This window comes from Sceloporus occidentalis, unplaced genomic scaffold (genome assembly GCF_023333645.1).
Source record: "Sceloporus occidentalis isolate IW3139 unplaced genomic scaffold, rSceOcc1.0.p SCAF_5, whole genome shotgun sequence".
Classification (NCBI taxonomy): Eukaryota; Metazoa; Chordata; class Lepidosauria; order Squamata; family Phrynosomatidae; genus Sceloporus; species Sceloporus occidentalis.
The window spans coordinates 93,142,841-93,166,680 of NW_028316985.1; the positions used below are offsets into that span (position 1 = coordinate 93,142,841).

A 23,840-nucleotide genomic window follows, 5' to 3' on the forward strand; every position below is an offset into this window, starting at 1 on the left:
GAATAAATGGACTTGATAAGTCAAGATTTAACTTAGGGCTGAAACAGCTGCGAAGGGGCAGCTTGAAGCTGCCCCCTCCAAAGCTGCCTTGGGACTGTGACAAACTGCCACCAGCCCAAATAGGACCAGAAAAGATCCGTTCCTACTTGGGCCATCTTAGGAAGCCCCCATGCAACCTCCAGGAGACTTCCGGGTGCTTCAAGGGTATGTCGTCAAAACACAATGCCCCTGGAGTGGCTTGATGTCACCCCCATCTGATCTGCTGGGCAGCTTGAAGGCATGTACCGTCAAAATGCCATGCCCTCAATATGTCCAGAAGCCAGCTTTTCTGGCCCATCTGTTTGGGCCCTTAGTCTGCTCTATTTGTGAGTAACAATTGGATTTACCTGAGAGTTTTTAATTTTTAAGAACAATACTTAAAATGGCTTAAGATACATCTTTAAAACTTACAATTCCTATGCTATAGAGCATCTTTTTAAAAAGGCTTTAAAATTCACAGTAAACAACACATTTGATTGCACTGAAAACATGTTTGGGCCCAAATTAAGCACCTGCCATTTGGTTTCATGAACTTTAAGTGCATACTGTTATGCAGTTAATTACATAACAGAAAAACCTAAGTCATAAAAAGGATTACAATTCTAATTCTGTAAATTTTCCTATGGATTTTTGAAAATAAGGGTATGTTGAAATGTGTTAAGAAATTTGCTATGTGTGAAGCAGCTTGTTGAACTGAGTATAGCATGAAAATAATTTAATGTGCTCAGGCTTACAACTGTAGTGTAATAATTTTTTTAAAATTCCCTGAAGAAATATAAGGTTTATTATTTCTATATGTAATATTGAACTGTTAAATGTATATTTTATATTATATAATCTATCTTGCTAATGCTTTTGTTAGCCAAGTTAATTTTTTTCTAACATACTGTTGTAGTATTTAAATCTAGCACAACTTGTACACACTTCCCTTACAATTCGTATATGAATCTCAAAGGAAGTAGAACATTTCTGTAATACTCTTTAAGATATGGAACTTTTGGTACCATATCATAGTTAGACATCAGTCACATAGTGCCATTTTTAAGTGTAATTTACTTTTTGTTTTGATCTGCTTTTTGTTTTCAGTTCAAGTACAGCAGCTGATGCAAAATCAGAGGAAACAACTAAATTGGAAAGAGGAAACTCTACTCTAAGCAAGGTTTTGGCATCGTTATGCTCATATCATTGGCATCAGATTTTAGCTATGTTGAAATTTTTAAACCAGGACCGATGTATTCATTCAGTATGTAATTGCCAACTCCCACTTAGTATATTTTCTGAAACAGCTGAAGATCATGTGCACATTCCAATCTGCAGTTGTGATAGCAACATGCTAATAAAAAGGTGCTGTTTACAGAATCAAAGACCAAATACTTGTTTACCACCTCTGTCAGTCTGTGTGACCAATATGGATTGCTTGTCATGCCAGTCTGTGGCTGTTGGACACTTTAACACTGTAGTGAGCAAGAGGAATCCTGTGCCTTGTAGTCCTCATGGATGCTGCCCCGAACAGTTACAACAATGTAAAATCCACTTGGCAAAACCTGCACTTTGTATGCATCTCTGCTCAACAGGGCAAAAGACGAATAAAGCTGACAGAGCCCGCAGCCCTTCACCACCTTCTTTATCACCTGTAGAAACTGATAAATATGATTCCTTGGAAGAATCAATTGAAGATTCCCTTTCCTTAGGTAACACACTTGAAATGAATAGTAACCAGCCTCCATCCCTCTTGCCAGCTGAAAAAAGTTTTTCTGCATGTGAACAGAAAGACAATATATGCATCACAGAAGGAGCTGGTAATTTGGATGAAACTCTTCTAAGTGCAAATCAAGAAAATAGCCTTATAAATTCTGATAAGCTTGAACAAGTTGAAAATTCCCCTTTTCAAGACTTAATGGATAGAATCAATGAGAAATTAAAATCAATAGAAACTACTGATACCACAAATGTTACGAGGTTATCTAAAAGTGATGGAAAAACAGAAGCAGATACTAAATTACGGAGCTTCATAACTTCTCTCTTACATGATGCTAAGCCAAATGATTACAGTTTTATGGAGTTACTGAACCAACATGACAAAGAGATAGAAAGTAAAATTATCCAAACAAGATTTAGAAAACGGCAAGAAACTTTGTTTGCAATGCACAAGTCCCCTGATTCATCTCTGTTTAGACGCCAGTCTTTGCAGATCAAGAGAGAACTTGCTAGTCTGGATGAAACTTTCATAAGGAAAAAGGCAAGTTCAGAGAGAAGTGCAAAAAAGCTTACAAAAAATGACAAACTATCGCCAAACAAAATTGCCCATCATAGTACATTAAACAACCTTGCTTTACAAAATCATGAAAATAAAGAGAAACTATTTTCTTCCATCAAGTCAAAGTCTCTGCCAGTATGTCCACAAGAATCACTTGAACTACCTCTGAATAATTCAGGAACCAATTCCAGTTTTGTGGCATTTTCAGAAAATAATAGTACAACCTCCCAAACTCACTTGGTTGAAATTCATGGCAATTGTGGAGTTGATTTGCATATGGATCCTGTCCCTGTGAAGAGAGATGACAACAGGTTGCTGGATAGAACCAAACATACTGTTATCCCTCCCATGTGGTGCTCTGTATATGTAACAAACAATTTTTTAGCAAACCCCCATCCCTATTGCACGGAAAAAGATAAAACTCTTATAGATTTTCAGGCCAAAACATGTAGCAGTGAAGATATAAATAAGGTTGTGCGAAACACAAATCTACATGTTGTTGTAGAGCGTTTGGAAGATACGTTAAATATGGCCCAAAAGGCTAAAAAACCTTTTTTTAATGGTTATACAATAACCAGCAAACTGAAAGACATTCACAAGTCTGATGCCAACAAAAATTCTAAAAGTGGCCTTTTTTTTAGCATGAGTGAAACTGGAAGTAAGGGACAATATGTACTATCACAAGCTCATGTGCCATTTAGCAGCAAAGAATGTATGTCAACAAAAGAAAAAGAAATAACTGATCGAGGGTATAAAACCCCTTGGAAATCATCAAATACATTTGATTCAGATGTATTGACTTCTAATAACGAGGACTTGCAAAGAAGTTCTGATGCTGGGGATAATTCATCTACAACACTAAATTACACCAGTCCTATAAAACTGATGTTTCTTTCAGAAATTAACAGTAGTGAAGGGGTCAAATACACACTAAAGTCTGTAAACGATTCTTCAAAATTAAACATTGATTTTTATTCTCTTCATGAGAAAACAAATGTACCATCAGAAAAACAATCAGAAACTAGGGATCTTGGTAAAAATGTTTCAATTGAAGAATGCAGTTATAGTGAAAATGGTAATAAAGATGAAGTTAATTCTGTTTTTCCTACAACTAATGAAACAAGCATCAGTGAACACAGGCCAAGTGAAGAATCCATAGAACAAAGTTGCAACGGATCATCCCTGAAAAGAAAACCTGGCCGACCAAAAAAAATAGGTCCCCAAGTTGTGAAACAGTTCAAGCGACCAATTGGTCGACCTCCAAAGCCTAAGGTGGCTGCTGCCGAAAATACCTGCCGCTTAAGTAACTCCACTAGTAGTAAGAAAAGTGGAAGCTCTAATGCAGGGGTCTTAGAAGAGGAGAGCATTAACAAAAATATTACTGTGACAATTGTCTTTGGAAGATCACGAAGGACTAAGAGGTGTGTTTCAGAAGGAACTGTAAGTGTAGTCAGCGTGGTACGAGATCCTCACCGTGATTGTGATGTTCTATGTGAATCTGCTCAGCTAAAGAACTCAGATACCAGGGAGAGCTTGTTTAAAAACAACAGTATGCCAAATTCTGCATCTGGTTATGAGTACGTTAGACCTCTTGAAAGCAGCCCAGTAGTAGCATCTCATTGCAGCAACATCATAAGACCAAACCAGAAGCCCTTAAATATAATTAGAAAACCTGGCAGACCAGCAAAAGTAAAAATATCTGGCATATCAGTGACTGTTAATCAGATTTCATCTCAGGAAAGAAAAGTGAGTATTAGCAGCTGCCTGCCTCCTTTAGAAAAAGAGACTGTATTAGAAAAAAAAGAATCTTTTAAAAAGGAGAATAATGAGTGCAATAAGAGGTATGTTGCTGAAACCATTTTGAATGACACAGATGAGGATTTTTCACGTGAGAAGATTTTAGCTTCAAAAAAGCCCGAAATTCCTTTGAGGCAGTCAGTTAGAGATAGAAGACCTTCACTGCCTTTCTTACATTCACTAGCATCTGCTAGCCCACTATCTTGCAGACGTGCCTTCCTACAGAAATCATATAAATTCTGTTTGAAAAATGTTAAAAATCAAAAAATACAGCATCACTCAAGCATGATGCCAAAACATACCTCAATAAATAAAGATCCAGAAAATGCAAAAAAGAGTGCTGAGCATAATAAATTCAGGTCCATTCACGAAATGTCATTAGATCCCATCGTTTCATCAAATTCTCTTAGGTGGTGGGATCCTTCCATTTCTAATGATTCCTTGCTGAAAGAACTGAACAGTAGATATGACCAGATAACAAGTACTTGGCTAAATGTAAATGGAGAAGAATTTGGAAAACGTCTATATGATGAAGAGTGTCACACTAAACAAGATTGTAGCATTAGTGTATCGAACCCTTTGGATTCCTGCATTTTACAGCTTGAACATTCACCTATAAAAATGCTTTTCCAGAAAGAATGCAATATAGATGACTTGCGCACATGGTTTATGCAAACAACAGAAACACAGTCACTGTCCTTAGTGAGAAAAGCAAATGCTCGCAATCCTTTTGAAGTAATTAGTACAAAGCAGTTTAAAATGGGAACAAGACAGTATGATTGTAATACTAGTCCTTTGAGAAAGCACTTTAAAAAATTTGCACTATCCACACCTTCAAAATCTGCAGGAGATTTACAAATTCTACATAAAATAGGAAGGTCTCAAGTCTTAAACAGAAAACATAAGTATACATTAGCTAAATTAAGAAAAAACAGATTTGAGAACGGACAGCGTGATCGGTGGAGACAAGTGAAAAAATTGTACAGTCATGGAACAAGTGACTGGAAATCAAAAAGGAGAAACTTGCGATTCTTTTGCCGAAGCCAGTGTTTTGCTAATGGAAACAGGAAAATTAGCAACCACATGTGCGTGAATCACAGGAATTGTACTGTACAATCTAATTCATCCTCAGTTTTGATAGAACCTCATACAGTCACTTCATCAACTGGAAATGAAATCAGAGATGCATCCTACCAACAGAAAACACAATCGTGTGGCCTCAGCACTAACCCTGAGTTAAAAAATAATTGCACATCAAGCATACAGCCAGACTATTGCAACCAGGAAAACAGTGAAAAGGTGCGGGCCCCTGGTTGGAGAGACAAAACCTTTAAGAACTGTAGAATATTTTTGAAGAAGATCAATCCTGTTGAAGAGCAATTGTCATTTAATACAAATCCTGTTGTTTGTACTCCAGAATCTGTTAGTCACAGTTACTTTCAGGAGAAAAGACACTGTACTCTGAGGTCCCATTCCACTAAGCAAAGTATGTCTGATAGTTATGAAAAGGATGCAGAAACATCTAAAGCAGCAAAATATTCCACCTTGGTTAAAGGAATGCATGTTGAACAAGACAGCAAGAAATCAAGCAAACGTGTCACCTTTGACGATGGCCCTACCGAGGTTCCTACAAAAATTAATAAGTGGGGGAAGACGCAGTGCAAGCTCACTGACCTGGATGTAAGAAAAAGGAATAAGAAGCAGTTATGCAAGGCTGGCCAAGTATCAAGTTGTTTCTCAAAATACCAAATAGGTAAGTTTTATCTCATCTCCTTCCCTCCCCTCCACCTCTTCCAAAATTTGATTTGCTTTTCATTCAGATGAAGTAAGCAAGGGAAAATAATATAGAAAAGCAGTCAAAATGCTTAGAAAAACTAATTTCCAACTGCACAATGCTGCAAGTGTAACATCATTGGAAGTAAAAAATAGAATTTGGTTTTATTGTACAATGTCAAAGTACTCTGATGCGAAACCAGTAAGTTTGGCACAGCCCAGTTCTGTTTGATGCCGATTAATTTTAAAAACAGTTTGTCTTCCTTTTCTGTGAAGCTTGGTCTGTGACAGGAAAACAGACATCCTTTGTTGATTTGCTGCTGGAATGGGAGCTATACATAGAAAAAGATACTGTGAGTGTGGTTTCTTCCATCCAGCATCAGTTTCTATATGCTTCTGTAATTGGACTGGAATTGTATATACAGCACCAAATAAATTACTGTCTTGATAAGCTGTTAGACAGTAATGGTGCTGTATTGGGATGGTTCTGTCTCTTCCATTGTGCTCTTGATAGGTTATGTGGATCTGACCATACACATTCACATGGATAGCACTGCACACCAACAATTGGGGAAGGGGTCATTGGAACACACAAATTAAAAATAAAGTATTGATTTACAGAGCAGAAAAAAAAGAGAGAAGATTCATTCTAAATACATAATTAGCTAACAGGATTTCATTTATATGTTAAAGTTTAAAGAGTATATTAAATATATATGTAAATAGACAAAATATATAAATTTTACTCATTTTAATGGGAAAATTTTGTGATTGTCCAAAAAAAAAGGCATTTTGCAAGAACACTCCTAACTTACATGTCGAATGCAACCTTCAAAAAACAAAATATTCTGAGAATTATTAGGAGAAAGGCTTAGATATTTTAAAGTGTAATTTGCATTAACACATTACTAGAAGTTCAATGAGATTCTCTTTATGTTTAAACTGTATTACCTTATCTCAGACTTAATCAGGCTATTTAGTAAAACAATACAAACAACAATATATAAAGTAAATTACGAAAAGAAAAAAAGTAAAGTAAAAAAAGTAAATTTACTTTTTGAACACATAAATGAAGCCAAGAAAGTTAATTTACTTTTTGCTTATTTCTATTTACTTATTTTTATCCTTCCTCTAAATAAAAGTATCATTTGAACGTATTGTGGTAGAATGAGGGAGAAAGCAAACGTGTACAGGTTGTGTCTCCCTTATCCAGAATTCCAAAGTCCAAAATTGTCCGCATTGATGGCTGAGATAGTGACATCTTTGCTTTCTGATGGTTCCTTGCACACAGACTTTGTTTCATGATCAAAATTGTTAAAAATATTGTGCATAAAATTACCTTCAGGCTATGTGTGTAAGTTGTACATGAAACATAAGTGAATTGCATGTTTAGACTTGGGTCCCATCTCCAGGATACTTTTATTGTGTATATTACGTATTCATTATGTATATGCAAAAATCCAAAGAAATCCAAAACACTTTTGGTCCCAAGCATTTTGGATAAGGGAGACTCAACCTGTATCTTTAATTTATTGAGATCTTTTGTCTTGTGTCCTGTGTATGCATTCAGTTTGAGCAGCACTGAACAGCAAAAAAAAAAAAAAGGAACTTACCTATGGTATGAGGTCCTTATCATAAAATGGGATAACACATTTTATCATATATGAACAAAGAGCTCCCTCATGGGAGTTGCTTTTGTTTCTATGCTAATGTTACCAAATTACCTGTGTATTTAACCCAGAATACCAGTAGGATCCCAAGTGCTGCCTTTCCTGCTCTTGCTGATATCATAGCCCCTCTTCCTCCATTATGATAAGCACAGCTTTTGTTTTATTTTGAATAACATTTGTTGATGGAACAGGAAATTAATAGAAGAATGGGTCAAAAGATGTACACACCCAGACTTGGGAGGGCCGCAACACTCCCACTCCAAAGTATTTTTTCTTTACATCCTCCACTGACTACAGGGCAAAATTTGCTAAATGTGTGGGCTACTTGGGTCAGGTCTAGGCCCAGAAGAGTCCATTTTCTTCAAAACCAGATGCGATTTAAAAAAAAAAACCTTCTGATTTGGGGGTAGAAAGCATCCTTCCCCAGCCAAGAATAACACTATTGGCTATAGGCCCCTTGCCAAAAAAAGAAAAAAATGAACAAAGTAGAGGCCACTCAGGGCCGAGAGGGACCATATTTTGCTCATCATGATTTGGCTACACGTTCTACTGCTACCTGAGACCATTGAAAGTAATAAGGTTGTAATCTAGCCATTTGGCTGAACCAAACATTCTGATAAAAGCAGAGTTATGATAAAACCAGGGGAAGACATTGGCAGCAGAATATAAGGTTTTTGTTTTATGGGATAGCTTTTTAATATGATTTTGAGAAAGAAGCTGATAACTTTTTCATAGTCTTTCATTATTTCACTTTAGACTTCTGTTGTGTTAATTATTATTTTATTTTTATTTATTTTTTTTGCTTTTATTCCTTTTCCGTTGTTCAAAGTTTGCCATACATTCCTGTTTAAAGAAAAATACATCAGAACTCATTGGACAGCTCCAAAACAAAAGCAGACATCATTTCAGCTCTGCCACTGTTTTCAGTCCCAGAGTTCTGATTGTATCAGTTGTAGCCACATAATTGGAAAATGCCCAACTTCTGTATCTGTCTTTGTCTGACGTAGTCTTTAATTTTTATATGAAAATGTCATTTCTGTGAAGCCTCAGTGACCTAATGTGGAGCATACAGTTTTAATTATTGAAGTTATTTCAAGCAGTTGTACTTTTAGGATGTGATTCCCCACATGACCTTGTTATTTCAGATTTCATGCAATTACTCCTCAGATGTTTTTATGCCTTTGGCTTGTTTATTGGTTCTATATTTTTAGTTGCTACAGCACAGGTTTATACTAACCCTGATTTCAGTAGAATTTGTTGTTGTGTGCCTTCAAGCCATTCCCACTTTATGGCAACCCTAAAGTGAATGCATCACTGGGTATTCCTGGCAAGAATTGTTTGGAGGAGGTTTGCTATTATCTTCCTCTGAGATGGTGCATTGGGTTTCCCTAGCCCTATTGGTATTTCATCCCTGGTCTCGTGGACTTCTGATCTAACACTTAAACCCATTTGCCATGTTGGTCCTTCAGTAGGTCTTACTCACAGGTAAATGTATACAGGATTGTAACTAAATGGATGTATGAGTGTCTGTGTTAAAAGCTGGAAACTAATTAAAGAAATTATAATCTGTTAATCAGGATTTTGGTCCATAGCTGAATTGCTTTGATTTTCCAGTGATGGAGGGGAGGCATCCTGTAGCAGGTTGGTTCGCTCACTTTGCTCTGACCAGGCAGGAAGTAAAAGATTTTATAGAAGCCACTGCTAGAGAGAGCCAACCCCCTTTTGGTCATTTCAGTTTAGTTCCTGCCTCTGCTCTGATCAGACTTACCTTGCTTGGCTCTGCATTTTGCTTCCTCCTTTTCAATCATAAAAAAAACCCTTATTCCTTATACTATCCCTTTACCTTTACACTTTACTCTTGCATCCTTCCTCCTCCTCTTCCCCTCCCTGTTGATCTTTTGTGGCACTGGGAGATCAAGTCTGTGTTGAAGATGGGGGATTTGGAGGACAGACCCGGTATGTCTGAGGAGTCACCTAGCCTCCCAAGGGAACAAATCCTCCATTCTCCTGTTCTTGAGGAACCCGAGGCCTCCAGACCCAGGGATAGAAGGGCACAGTCGGAGGAGGGAAAACCCTCATCTCCACATTGCTGAGCGCCGCTCCACAACCCCGTTTCCCAGGATCGGAATTGGGCAGTAGAGACCAGGAATGGAGACCTGGGTGTGAATACCACCACCCTGCTCTGCCGGGTCCCTTATTCCAGCCGCTCCCTCCTGAGGTATCTGCCCTCATTTCCTGTCTCACCTCCTGCAAGCAGCGGCCATGTCAGGGCAGCAATTACCTCCCATGGGTTCCCTTTACCCTCCCCCCCCCCGGGTGGGTCGACATCATCTCAAGAAATAAATGGGAGGCATCCTGCCAAAATGCCCAGCTTCTCCAGCCACCCACAGATCACTGCAGCGCCACAACTCAGGAGGGTGATGTCTCCACCAGGCAAAGGGGCCGAGAGCCCTCTTCCTCACCACTTGTTTCCTGTTCCTCCCTTGACTCCATTCTTCCCGCTGAGCATGGAAAATTTACTCCCAGCAAAGAGAATATCAGAATTAGGAGCTCTCTCTATTTGTGAGGAACTCTGCATGTTCTGTGAAGAGTCAGTAGTCCCATCATTCATAGCCAAGGTTAACACTGCCTTTCATAGAGCACAAGAAATTATCTTACCTACCTTCTGTCCACATCCAAAGAAGGAATTAGAAAAAAACCTGACACACTCTGGACATTTGCAAGGCACTACAGATATACATCAAACAAACGCGACATATGCAGATGTCCGATAGACTTTTTGTTCCACTCCACCACAATTTATAAGGCAAAGAGGTCTCTGCTACCACACTGCCCAGATGAATCAGATTATGTATCGCCACTTGCTGTGCCACTACGGGCGCTTCTCTCATTGGATATGTCTATGCACACTCCACACAAAATGCTTCTACTTCAGCTGCACTCTCCACTATTGCACCCATTACAGATATATGTAGGGCAGCCACTTGATCATCCCCTTCCACATTTGTCCGCCACTACCATTTGGTAGTGGCGGACAATCTGCTGAGGCAACATTTGATGGATACATGCTACAATCTGTGGTCCCACACTAATCAAATTTTTAGTTTTCCCATCCATTTTAAAAAGCTATGTGATATCCCACTACCAGATACCTCCCTTCCATCACTAGAAAAATGAACATTGGTTTATCTTGTGAGATGTTTGTTTTCAGTGATGGAGGTGGAGGCATCCTCCCCACCCTCAACTAAGACTTGATCTCTCAGTTTAAGAGATACCCTCTCACCTTTATCTCAATGTCCTGTTTGGACTAATCTAGTTCTTGTTATACAGTTGATATATGTTACCTTTTCCAGTTATAAGGATGTTCTTATAATTGTGTATTCTGGATCCTTGGCTGTAGCAACAACTGAAGCAACCAAAAGGGGATTGGCTCCTTCTAGTGGTGGCTTCTATAAAATCTTTTACTTCCTGCCTGATCAGAGCGAAGCGAGCAAACTAACCCGCTACAGGATGCTTCTGCCTCCATCACTGAAAACAAAGGTCTCACAAGGTAAGCCAATGTTCATTTTACAAATATTGACATATAAATTCACCTTTAAGTTGTAAATAAAATCGACATTTATCAAAAGATTTTTAATTTTTAAAACTTAAAACCATATAAAACTTGGGGAAAATATTAAATTGTACTTCTGCTGTAGTGCTTCAAATAATGGGGCAAAAGCAAAAGAGTGCAGTGTTTTGCAGATAAGGATATTTGTAATCCTTCCTCACATCTAATCATACCATAGCACCCTTGCCTTCTTCTCTCTGTGTCTCTCTTAATTGAGGAGTTGGAGACCCTGCAAAGAGAAACCTAGAGAACCTCTGGAAAAATGAGTATTTCAAGCCACGTTTCAGCTTTGTCTCTACTAACTGGGAGGGCGTGTGAATAAAAGTAGCATTGCAGGCTAGAGAGAAGTTTTAATTAACAATATTAATTAAATATTTTCCTTGTGTCAAAAAGATTAAGCAAATAAAAACAAATTGGCACTTTGTTCACATTCTGCTGCGACACATCTAAATGCAATCCACTGCCATCCAAAATTCACATAGGTAGTTGAATGGAACCTACTTGTGTGCAATTCCAGTACCACTTGGTTTCTTCTGGAAGGCCCCAGAGTTCGTTGGTAAGTATATCTAAACAAACAATATAATGAAGATCCTGAAGCTTTCAAAATAAATCCAGGGTATAAAGTACTAGAGACTCACCAATTAAGTGTGGTGACAAAGTGTCCCAAACTATGAACATCTCTCAGAGCACTGTAAAATACTTTATTACAAAACAGGAAAAAAATGTGGTTCAGCTGTCTAGAAAAGATCATCCATTAAAACTCGAGATTTAGTTGTGGAAAGCATTAGTCAGAGAAGCAACAAGAAGCCAATGGTAACTTTAAAGGAGTTGGAGACTTCTTTGTGCACAACACCTGTGTTACTGAAGGCGGTGGTCCCTGGATCAGTGCAAATGCAGACCCCTGCATCAGATAGCTTGAGAAGCACTGTATTACTCAAATGGGCCTTGCACTGTATGAAGAGATTTGTCCATAATGTTGTAGAGCTGAATAGTTCTGGAAGGAAATCCACCCTTTCCTCCATATTCCACATGCTCCTGTATTTCAAAGCTACTCTCCTTTCAGTTCAGACAGCCCTGATGCCATCTTTGGCATCAGAATTGATACCCTAGGTGTCCTGATATTAGCTGCCTTAGTGTGGGGATTGTTCTTCCTTCAGCAACAATTTGTCCTTCCAGACCCTACAGTACCTGTGGGTATATTGGCGTGTGACTGGACACCATTATCGACTCCTAGAAGCTCACTAAATCAGTCCAGCACTGAGCTGATGGAAAGAGGATAGCTTAGGATCAAGATTATCAACATAAAAAAGACAAGGAGAAGCAGAAGTCTAAGGACAAAAAAACCCACTTTGGAGTTTATCAGACAAGGGAAATTGGAACTATAATCCAGTGGCAATCTGAACGCAATTATGGGGTTTCACGTTATTGCGTGATAGACTGCCACACACAATTTTGAGCAATGGCAAGCTATTTTTGGGCAATGGGAAGTCAGTTCGAATGCAATTGAAATTCACGTAAATTCGCTGAGCTCTTTTCCACCAGCTATACAAGACCTGTTTTCCAATTATTAGCCACTTCTAGACGAGCTGCTGTCAGCAAAAAAGATATCAAGTTTCTATTTTTTAAAGAAACCTTTTGTATATATTGAAAATAACAAAAGAGCTGGGCAAAAGAATATTTATTTATTTATTTATTTATTTATTTATTTATTTATTGGAATTGAAGCAGTTGGGTTGATCACATCATGCCAGAAGTGGGTAATTTTGGAACAGTGTAACCACATATGGATATAAGTCCCTAAGACTGGAAAACCTCTCCAACACAGAGGTGATGTAGATTTTATCATCTGTGATTTCCTAACAGGGGTCAGATACCATTTATGTACTAGCTTAAAAAAGTTCTCTATGGTGCCTGCACCCACCCCTTTCCCCGACAGATCGGGGCCTCAGCTGCCACAGCGGCTACCCTGGAGGCCCCAATCCTCCGCTTTTCCTGGCTTTTTGCCACTTCCCCGCAGCCTGGAAAGGGAGAAAGGGGCTGCTCAGCCCCTTTCTCTCTGTATCGGTTGTTTAAAGGCCGCACCAGCGATATGCGCGGCGGAAAAATGGAGCTCCTTCTGGCACTGCTGAAAGGGCACCACAAGAGTGCTGCAGTGGCGCCAGGACATGATGCCTGCGCCATGCCATTTGGACGCAGCGCATCTGTCACATCAAAATGGCAGCGCCCATGTAGGCAGGGTGCCACCATTTTGACGTACAGAGTACGTCCTAGGGTTGCGGGGCGTCTGTAAAGCATGCCCCGAGGCAACCCTAGTACGTATTCAGGCTGGTGCTTTGCGCCAGTCTGGATACCGCCTCTGGTTAAAGCTGATCTTGACTTCAGCACAGAAGATGACCAAATAGCACACCAGTCTGAATCTGGAATTGATATATTTAGTTCACTTTCCTACAATGTTTTGATACATATGGTATCATGATATGAATTCAACAAGATGAGATTATATATTTGGGAGATTGAACTTTTACTATTTCCAACAGGATCATTGCATAACATTTTGAAGGGAGTAATAGATCTCAATCTTTCCCCTTAAGTAAGCTAGAGGGGAGGAATCTGATAGATTGAGAGAAACAAGTTTTTTTATTATCAGAAATATATGAATTAATCAATCTTTGCCACTTCTTAATTCTCAAGGTTGAAGGAGACATAGGTATCGTTTGGAATAGGGGAAAAAGGGTGTGGAACAATACACACAGAGCACTTTCACTACAGTGATGCACAGTAGTGGCAGCATCATGTTGTGGAGATGTTTTTCCTTGGCAGAGATTGGGGCTCTAGTCAGAGTTGAGGGTAAGAAATATGCCGTCCAATACAGGGGAATTCCAGAACAAAACATTTTTAATTTTGCAAGGAGATTGGGTTGGAGGTTTGCATTTCAGCAGTCCAACAACACTAAACTCCCAGCCAAAGTAATAGTGTGGTTACAAGTCAAGAATCTGAATGTTTTAGAATGGCCTAGTCTAGTGAAGACCTCACTACAATTGCAAATCAGTAGCAAGATTTAAAAGGACTGTTCACCAGCAGTCAGCACCCAACTTGACAGACCTGGAGCAATTCTGCCAGAAAGACTGGACAGAAATTTCAGGATCCAGATGCACAAAGCTAACAGAGATATACACAGGAAGATTGGTAGGTGTAATTACTGTTAAAGGTGCTTCTTCCAAGTATAGATGGGGGTTGGGGGGTTGAATACTTACGCAGCCAACAAGTGTCAGCTTATTTTTGCTTTTTTCCCTTTTGTGCCATAATAATTTGCACCTTCACAGTAGGATTGTCTTGTGAACATCAAGTGGTAACAATGCCAATTACCTTTATTTCAATTCCTACATGGTCATCCTGCTTTTAAGCTTTTAATGCCTCATAATTAATTTTAATCAATACTGCTTATGCCTCATTGTGTTAACAAAATTACTTAAGAAGGCAAGCAGTATACTGTTTGAAAAGATAGTGAGAATGTAGCAGAATCACATTGAATTAAACAACAAGTCATTGATGGTCACAGCTGGCTTCCCAATAGATGGCATGCTTCCCAAAACATTCCCCTCACTCTAGCCCACTTCTAGTGTTCTGTTTCACTGAACATAGAAGGAAATTATGGTAGACTTCTGTCTGTCTGATGCCTTGCTTACCTCTATTATCCTGCTGGCATCTTTCAAGAAATGTTTCAAAATTTCCTTTGTCAATAAGTAACAGGTTGCATTCACAGTGTGTGTGTGTGTTCATAGTTTAAAATATTTTATTTTTGCTAAGCTGCTCTAAAGATCTCTTTTTGTCAAGGATGAGAAAATCTGTCTATCTTCTTTACATCTTCAGTTCTGCAGGTTCAGTGGGCCCTCAGTATCAGTGGGCTTCCCATCCACAGATTTGAGTGTAGATTGCCATGCCTTGTGTCATATTATCCAGTGGCACTAGCACAGATATTGCCATCCATTGGATAATACAGGACTTGAGCTTCCGCATTTTCTCCCATCTTTTTGATGAACTTCCGTAGAGGTTCATCAAATCCCCCCAAATGGGAATGCCCACTGTGTAACTAACTAGCTTGAGAAGGTATAAAATAGATAACAGGATGTCCCCATGGCTGCTGAGAAATATTTCTTATTCTTTTATTTTAAATAAAAGAAATCTGAATTACAGTGGTACCTCGGGATACGAAATACCCAGGTTACGAAATTTTCGGGATACGAAAAAATCCCATTGGAAAACATTGTTCCGGGTTACGAAAGTTGACAGCGGAACGAATTAATTTCGTAACCCGGGGCACCACTGTACTCCATTTTTTTGTCCAGCACTAAAAATGACAACACATCCTGTGAATTGCAGAGCATAGTAAAATCAGAGATTAATGTATAGGCAGAGCCTCTATATTAGCAAAGCTGGAGATTAGGTTTAACGCTAGTGTTGTTATTTATTAAAGGTTAAATTACATAATAATTAGAAAGCATGCCATCCCAGCCTTTCCAACTGTGTCTCATCTTCAGGTCATGGAAGACCATTATTTCTTGCAGTTGATCTCTTATTGCATGCCTAAATATGCAATTCAGGTTGTACAAAAACTGCAAGAATCACATTGGTCTGCTAGATAAACTCTGCAAATCATTGTTAAAAAAATTACAAAAACTTCTCTGAGGCAGAGAATAAGTAACATTATTTGATTTTGTTTAATTTCAAAATGTATGCTTATGGTTTATTTGGAAAGAGATACTTTATGTTGTTGTTGTGTACCTTCCAGTAATTTCTAACATATGGCAATCCTATCTTTGGGTTTGCTTGTGAAGATTTGTTCTGAGGGGATTTGCCCTTGACTGGGTTTCCATGACCAAGCAGGATTCAAACCTTGGCCTGCAGAATCGTACTCCAACACTCAGTCCACTGCACCACACTGGCTGTCATTTATTTGTTTACTTATTCATTTTTGTACCTTCCTTCCAATATGGGACCCATGGTGGCTTGCATCAGAGGTTAAAACAAAGTGTAACTAAAACAGTAATAAAAAAGTTTTTTTAAAAAAATAAACTATTAAAATATGAATTTAAAATACTTTTTAAAAATATGTTTATAAAGCATTTAAAACATAGTAGTGAAAATCAGCATAGGACACCCTCCATTACAAGACCTTGTGCCACAACCAGTTAAAGCCAAAGGCCTGAGAGTGCAAAGAGCAAGTAGGGATATGAAAGTCACAAGTTTCTGATGGAACATCTCAGTGTTCCTAAGTGTAGAGCAGCTTTTAAATATCCAGCATTTACTCTTATGCATTTAGTACATTTTGGAAATGAAGGTTAATCTGATTCGTTCTTTAAACTGGTCTAAAATGCTGATAAAAAGGCTTCATTGCTGACAAAGAATATTTTGTCTTCACTCAATTGTGCATAACATCATTCATACTTCACCTAAGAAAGTTTTACATGTGCTTTTGGTGTCATACCAAAAATGTTCATCAAAGAGTTTCAAGAACCTTTTAAATTATGGAAGCACTTTTAAATTATCAATTTGGTTGGGAATATCTCTTGAAGGTATTTTACAACTTTACAAATCGGGGCCAGGCAGCTAGTGCTCCAGATGTGCTGTGCTGCAATTCCTTATCAGCCTTAACCAGCATCGCTAGTATTGAGGGAACATGTTCAACAACGCAGTTTCTTCTTTGTGGTCCCTGTGAATTCACACAAATGAGTTATTCTGCGCCTGCGCAAAACATACTCAAAACTTTCTAGAGCTATTAGAAGTGTTTTGGCGGTAGACCAGCCCACTCTCAAACTGCCTTATTAGCTGTCTTCCCACTTAAACTCATTTCCTTCCCACTCAGTTCCTTTTATCCACTGCAGCAGCAGCAGCATCTAAGAGTAACTCTTCAAAGTTTCGTTTTCCTATCAGACTATAATTTCTCCATTTGACAGGATCAATCTGCATTTTGGTGGTAATTTCATCATTCATATTTCAAGAGGAGTGCGGCATTTCTGAGAAAATCATGTTCTTAAATGCAAATTTAACTTCGGAGACAAAGTAATTTTATCTGCCACTCACTTCACCATCTTGCTGGGCAAGGCCCATCACACCCCTGAAGAGAAATTTTAAAATGAATGCTCAACCTGCAGGCACTTTTGACAAGAGCCCATCGTACTCCTGAGGAGGAATTTTAAACGGCCACTTGCCTCCCTGGTGCGATTCCCAAAAGGCCCTCGTACTTCTAAGGACACGTTAGGAAATGGCTGCGCCCCTCGTTCCCACGCTTGGCTAAGGCCCCTTGTACTTCTGAGGATAACTTATGTAACGGCCTATCTTACTTTGGAGGAGAAGTCATTAAATGGCCATTTACCTCTATGCTTGCCCCATCGCTCCTTGGGCTGTCTGGGTGGCGATGAGGTAGGCAAACGGAGGAGGAGGATCTTTCCCAGAGATCCGGCTGGAAAGGAGTCCTGGGGGGGGGGGATGGAAGCTCCTCCTCTGTTTGTCTGCCCCATCGTTCCCAGACAGCCCAGGGAGTAATGGAGCAGGAAAAGGGTCCCGGGGGGATGGAGACGACTCCTCCCTTTCCCTGCCAGGCTGCTGCTTAATCAAAAAGGAAAGAAACGGAGTTGGCTCCTGGGCTTTTTTTCCTGAGAAAAGACCAGGAAGGAGGGGAAGAAGGAATGCCCAGGCAAGTGGCCTTGGCCTCGCAAATAATCAAGACCGCAAGTCTCAAGACCGCGAATCTGGAGGGCCAACTGTATACCTCTCCTTGAAAATACACTTCGTTATATCTAACCTCTTACCAGGCACGTTCCTTACTTTGCTCCCTTCAAAGTGAACCCCTAAACCCCCCCTGGTAGGGTTTCATGAATGTCTCTTTTATCCCCCTTCCTGTAGTTCTGGTCATTTCTGGCATAATACGATTTCTGCAGGACATCATGGGATGGAATAATGTTCCCACAGGGATTTCTTTCAACTTGACAGTGTTGAATCCTTTTATTTTTATAATGGTGTGACTAGTTTTCTAGACATCAGACCAGCCACTGTTATACTTTTTTCTGACATTTTCACCAAGCACTGCACATTTTCATGCTGTTAGCCTAAAACATTAGGTTTAGATGCAATGTGTCTTGTGTGCCATGGACAACTGAATCTTGCAATCTTCTCACTGTTGCTTGTTGTCAGCGTGTTGTTACAGCTAGACGAGATACTATTCCTCCTCTCCAATGTCCAACATAGTTCCAGAAATTGTTACAGGAGTTCTTCAGTTCGACGCCATTAGGCTCTCTCTGGATGGGATAGACTTTCCAGACATTCTACTGCTCACTTTGTAGTATGGGCACTTTCTTTCTGCTGCCTTTGCTGGTGATGTCCAACCATCTCGTTGCCGAGCACACATTGTCTATTTCACACTCTTTGTTAAAGAGGACGCTTAGCCCTAGACTACTTTAGCCTTCTAGGTTCTGTCTGTTGATGCAATAATGTTTCATACAATGGCTTTGAGTGGCTTTATCAGGTCCCTTTTCCCAATTTGAAGATTCCTTTATTGACACACCTTCATTTTTTTGAGGGCTTGGTAAGCCCCTTTGTCCTGATTACTAATGTAACAACTTGTGCAGTCTCACATTGTTACAAGTCTATTGCCCTTCTTGTTGGCATATATTTATCTTTTTAGATCAGATAGTGTTTGTATACCATACCTTTTTATTTTTGGTATTTGCCTACTATTCCTATAAACACTTGCAGTTGTCAGCTTCTTCCTGCTTTCCCACCACCTATCTTCTGGATAGCTTTTGGCATAAATCTTCATTGTCAACGAACCTGTGCCCTCTGCTGGGTCAGAGGTCTCCCCTTGACCTTAGTTTTACATCTGCCATTCCATTCAGGGGCTACTTAGTTCATTGCTAAACAGTATAGAGAACAGCCATCATTGCCAGTCCCAGCAGCTGGTGAGGCACCCTCCCTCCATTACAACTACCACTGCTGTGGGCTCTGAGGAAGAGAACAGCATAAAACATCCCAGCAGAGAGAGGAGGGTCACAGTGACTAACAGGAGTCCAGGAGGAGGCAGAAGCTGCTGGTTCTACTGGTACTTGGACCTCTGCCTTCCAAATGGATTCCTCTCTTCAGGACTTAGGCCCTGACTCAGTAGGCACTGTGTTTGCCATCACTCACAGCTGCTTTGACTGCTAGGGATATAAAACCAAGACCTGACAGGGCTCTGCTGCAAAACATTCCAGCAGAGAGAACAGGAGGACCAAAGTGACAATCTGGGGCCAGGGAAAAGAAGAAGCTGCTGGTTCTACTGCTATTTGGACCTCTGCCCTTCAAGGGGCTTTTGAGAAGCAGAGCCCTCCCTCCAGTCCATCTCATGCCATCCGGCCATGGAGGTAGAGATGCAGGCCCAGCTCCATCAGGCCTGGCCTAGATTAAGAAGCAGAGCCCTCCCTGCAGTCCATCTGCCTTGGTCCAGGCCTCAGAGGGAGAGAAGAACTGCTGGAACTGATCCCCTTCCCCACCACCATTCCCTTCTCCTTGTGTCATGTATTTTTAGATTGTACGCCTGAGGGCAGGGAACTCCCTAAAAATAATAATAATTATAAGCCACTCTAAGAGCCTTTAGGGCTGAAGGGCAAGGTATAAATACTGTAAATAAATAAATGAATAAATAAATATATTGATTTAAATGCTATAGCTACTGCTCTTGCTCTTGCTATACTCTTTGTCTGTCTCGGTACTGTCAGGAGCTAGCCTCCAGAGTTAGTCCTTTCTCACTCATCTACAGAGTAGAGATGGCCAGTATCTACAAAGTGTCTTTGTCATCACAGTTTACCAACAGTCTGTGCAACATACAGGTTAGCAGGCAAGCCTGTTTTTTTCTGCCACTGTGCATGTTCTTTACCTGCATTGCTCACTGTTTCCAATATGTCTCAGTGTTGTATTTTCAGCTTGACTCATATAGAGTCATATGAGCAGGACTGCTTGTTCTTATGTCCACGTGCCCTTGGGCACAGATTCACAAATAGTGATTCTGTTTGAGAGCAATGTGCCTTATGTGGCATGGCACTCCCTCCTCCGTTGACCAAAGCTTGTCAGTCTAACCCATTTGTGTGTATTCACAGAGACCACAAAGAAAGAGGACAGGTTGCTTACCTGTAACTGTAGTTTTTCAAGTGGTCATCTGTGAATTCACACAAAATCCGCCCATCCTCCCCTCATCATGCCCTGCCTCTCCTTCGATCCTGGGCTGCTGCTTGGTGTCCATGGAACTGAGGGTTTAGGGAGGAATACAGCTAATAAGGCAGTTGGAGAGTGGGCAGGGCTACCGCCAAAAAGCTTCTAATAGCTCTAGAAAGTTCCGAATATGATCTTTGAAGGCACAGAATAACCCATTTGTGTGAATTCACAGATGACCACTCGAAGAACTGCAGTTACAGGTAAGCAACCTGTCCTTACCCATCTTTATTATCTTTAGGGTCCTTTTTCAAATAACTGGCAGACTGTTTCTAAAAGTTTAGATAAATTTTGAGCAATGTGTGGCCAAAATGAAGCTCTCAAGCCCCATTGCTCCAATGGAAGAGACTGAAATGGATGCTTAATTTTCCCATCAAAATCACAAGAACCTCAAGAGCATTTAACTTTGCAGGAATGTGTCTTTAATTTCTTAAAATAGTGTTTGACAAAAGATGTACAATAAAAAGAATGAACATATTATTATTGATTAAACATGAACACTCTAACTGCCTCCTAGCAGATTTGTAGTTATTGTTAAATACACAAAAGTGAAAGAAGTCAAAGTTTTAATACCTTATTTCTTTTTTGTAGGGCCTCTTAAACCTGTTGGATTGCCTTTGCTGGGTGGATTTGCAAGCAGAGCTGTTGAATACTCCATGATCCCATTTCAGTTGCCTCTTCATGGAAGCTCCCATGTCTGACAGCAAAACCTATGAATTATCAAGATGAGTCCCTTTATCACATAGTCTTTGATTAGCATGCAGTACTGTGAATGATTGTAAAAACTTGAGCAAGTCATTGCTTGTAGTAACTAAGCAAATCTGCTTCAAAGAGCTAGACACCTTTCTGGAAAGAGGTAAAGAACTAAATTCCTTTCTGGAACCTGTGATTTAATCATGTTCCTGTTGAAAGTCTTGCAAGGCAGCATGATCCACTTGGGTAAGATCTTCTGATATTTAGGCACAGTCTACTGGAAAGCTGTCCTGGGAGATTGGGCCTGTTCCTGTTACAGGAAAGCATCTTATGACTTCATTTCTGAATGTGCATGCCAAAGTCTCTTAAGGATGGTTAGCCATTCCATTGTGATGCCCAGAAGTTGCATGTTTGGCAATCTAGTTTCCAGATTCCCCCCCCCCCCCCAAAAAAAAAAATATGATTAAATTGTCAAACGGTTTTTATGTGACATTCTGCATGCATCTTTAAGATGCATGTCTTGTCTTTTAAAAAGAAAGATGAAAATACCCCTGCTGAAGGTATTTGTTATTGCAGCTTCAAAAATCTTTCTGATGTAATTGAGACTGCTACAGTGAGCCCTTTGTTTTTATATGTATATTTCCTTTGTGTTATTATTAGCTTTTGGTCTGCAGAACTTCCTTAAAATTTCCCCTTTGGTGGGGAACTTGATCAGCAACCTGTTTGCTACAAGGGATCTCTAATTGACACTTCTGCACTGTTACCTCACCTGAGACAGACTCACAGGAATCTAGCCCTGGAAGCTGTTGTTTTACTAGATACCACAGAGAAGACAACTTCAGCATTCCTGAGAGACTTAATGAAGAAAGTGAAGATAAGATTTTGATTGGGATTAACCTTGTTTGAGTCTTATTTTCCAATGCTGGGTTTTCTCTAACCAATTTAGTCAACCAATTCAGTTTGTCTCAGATAAGCAAGGCTGGCCCAAGATGTTTTGTTACCTGAAGTGAAGGGCGAGATGACACCATTCTTCTTATTCCAAGCTGCTAGCAGTATCAAAGCTGTTGGCAGTTGCATCTTACTTCAGTCCTATCAGTGGGACAGCATTTTCCACTGTACTTGAGGATAACAGAGCTTAGGAAGTATAGACCACATGACACACATAGCTCTGTTCATCAGTACTTCACAATTCCAGCCCAGCACCTGTTGCCTGAAGAAGCTGCCTTACTGCTAATGGTTGGCCTAGTCTTGTTTTGGCTATATTAGCAGAAGCCTGCTTCTATCCAGAAATCTCCTTTATTGGTCTGGGACATCCATCTGTTGAACAAAATATGACATGTAACTAGGTGCAGAGGGAGCTGGAGTCTCTTAAACCAGGGCTGTTATCTCCTGGTGATGATCTTAGTGGAGTTGAAATATGTAGGGCTTCCAATAATAAGCCAATCCCTGCATCCAATTATCAGTTTGCTATTCATGGCATAGAATAGCAGTCCACAATCATGTGCTTATCTCCTTTCATATCAGTTCCAGAGGACAGGAATCATGTGGTTTTTCTTTCATTGTGACTTTCATCTAAGTGGAAGCCATAAAGGTGGGTGAGGTTTCTTTATTCATTCTTGCTCCTATTCATATTTGTATATCTTCTGTATGAAGGTTATATAATAAAACTAAGGAACAGAGAGAAAAGTCAGTGATCATAGCTAAACAAAGGCCTGAAACAGACGGGCCAAAAGTGCCAATTTCAGCCTAATCCGAAGGCATGGTGTTCAGATGACGCACACCCCAGATGCACTGTGGCTGCCTAAAGTGGCCCGCACTCAGCACAAATAGGAGTGCAAAAGAAGCACTCCCTTCTGGTAGTCCATTGTGGACCGCGGAGGCAGCCAGCCTTGGGACTGTGGCATCTGGTTGCCACAGTCCCATGCTGAACAAGGAGTGATCCTCTGGCCGATCCTTTTGCCCCATCTGCTTGGGGCCAAAGATCACGTGACTCCTGCATCTGGAACTGGCATGAAAGGATGCAACCCAGGTGACTATGGATTGCTCCTCTGCAAGTTTGACTATTCATAGTGAGTACCAACATCATATTATGTATCTCATCTTGGTTGTGGGGCACTTTGGGTGGATTGTACAAATCTCCAAGAGATTAGTTTTGGAAAATGTTCTTAGGCTCAAGGGAAAGATGAAATTCTTCCATGAGGTTGAAATATTTCCTTCTCTTGCCCACCCCTAGAACCAAACTAGTGAAGCCTACAACTAGCAAAGACAATCATGTATATCTGGACTCATGGTGTAGTCTGCAAGCCTTTCCTCCCAGCCTGAGGTATCTGTAGAAGAGCAAGAAACAGTGTAGCAAGAAGAGGTGTATGCACATGTATATTATTTGAATGCTTCTTTAGTACTTGAGATATACAGTCTGTTGTTTAGCTTTGCTTGATAAACTGATTATTTTAAAGATCATGGCATATTATATAGCATATAATAAATAATAGTAGGCAGTTCTTAAAAGAGGTTTGTGATTATCTGTTTATCTGCTCATTTTTTCAAATTATATTTTAAATGTATAAAAATGTCAGAACATTTTAATGATTTGTAATGATACAATGTAAGTAGAATAGACAGCATATTGCAAAGTTACAGCTGGCAAAAATAACTGTAAGGTAAATCTATTTTAGCTGCTTGCTACATTACCTGTTCCAGCTGAGCTATGTCAAACCTTTGCACTATAAGGTATAATTATGCCATCTGTAGTGAAAAAAGG

At 39.8% G+C, this 23,840-nt stretch overlaps 1 protein-coding gene across 1 annotated transcript in view; it reads left to right on the forward strand.

Moving 5' to 3' along the window:
- Positions 1-23,595, forward strand: part of LCORL (ligand dependent nuclear receptor corepressor like) — an 81,493-nt gene extending 57,898 nt beyond the window's left edge. Inside the window, exons 7-8 of the mRNA XM_089524747.1 lie at positions 1,126-5,846; positions 20,978-23,595. Of these exons, the coding sequence (XP_089380873.1) occupies positions 1,126-5,846; positions 20,978-21,087 (4,831 nt within the window). The 3' untranslated portion in view covers positions 21,088-23,595. The remainder of the gene's footprint in view (positions 1-1,125; positions 5,847-20,977) is intronic.
- Positions 23,596-23,840: the final 245 nt, after the last annotated feature.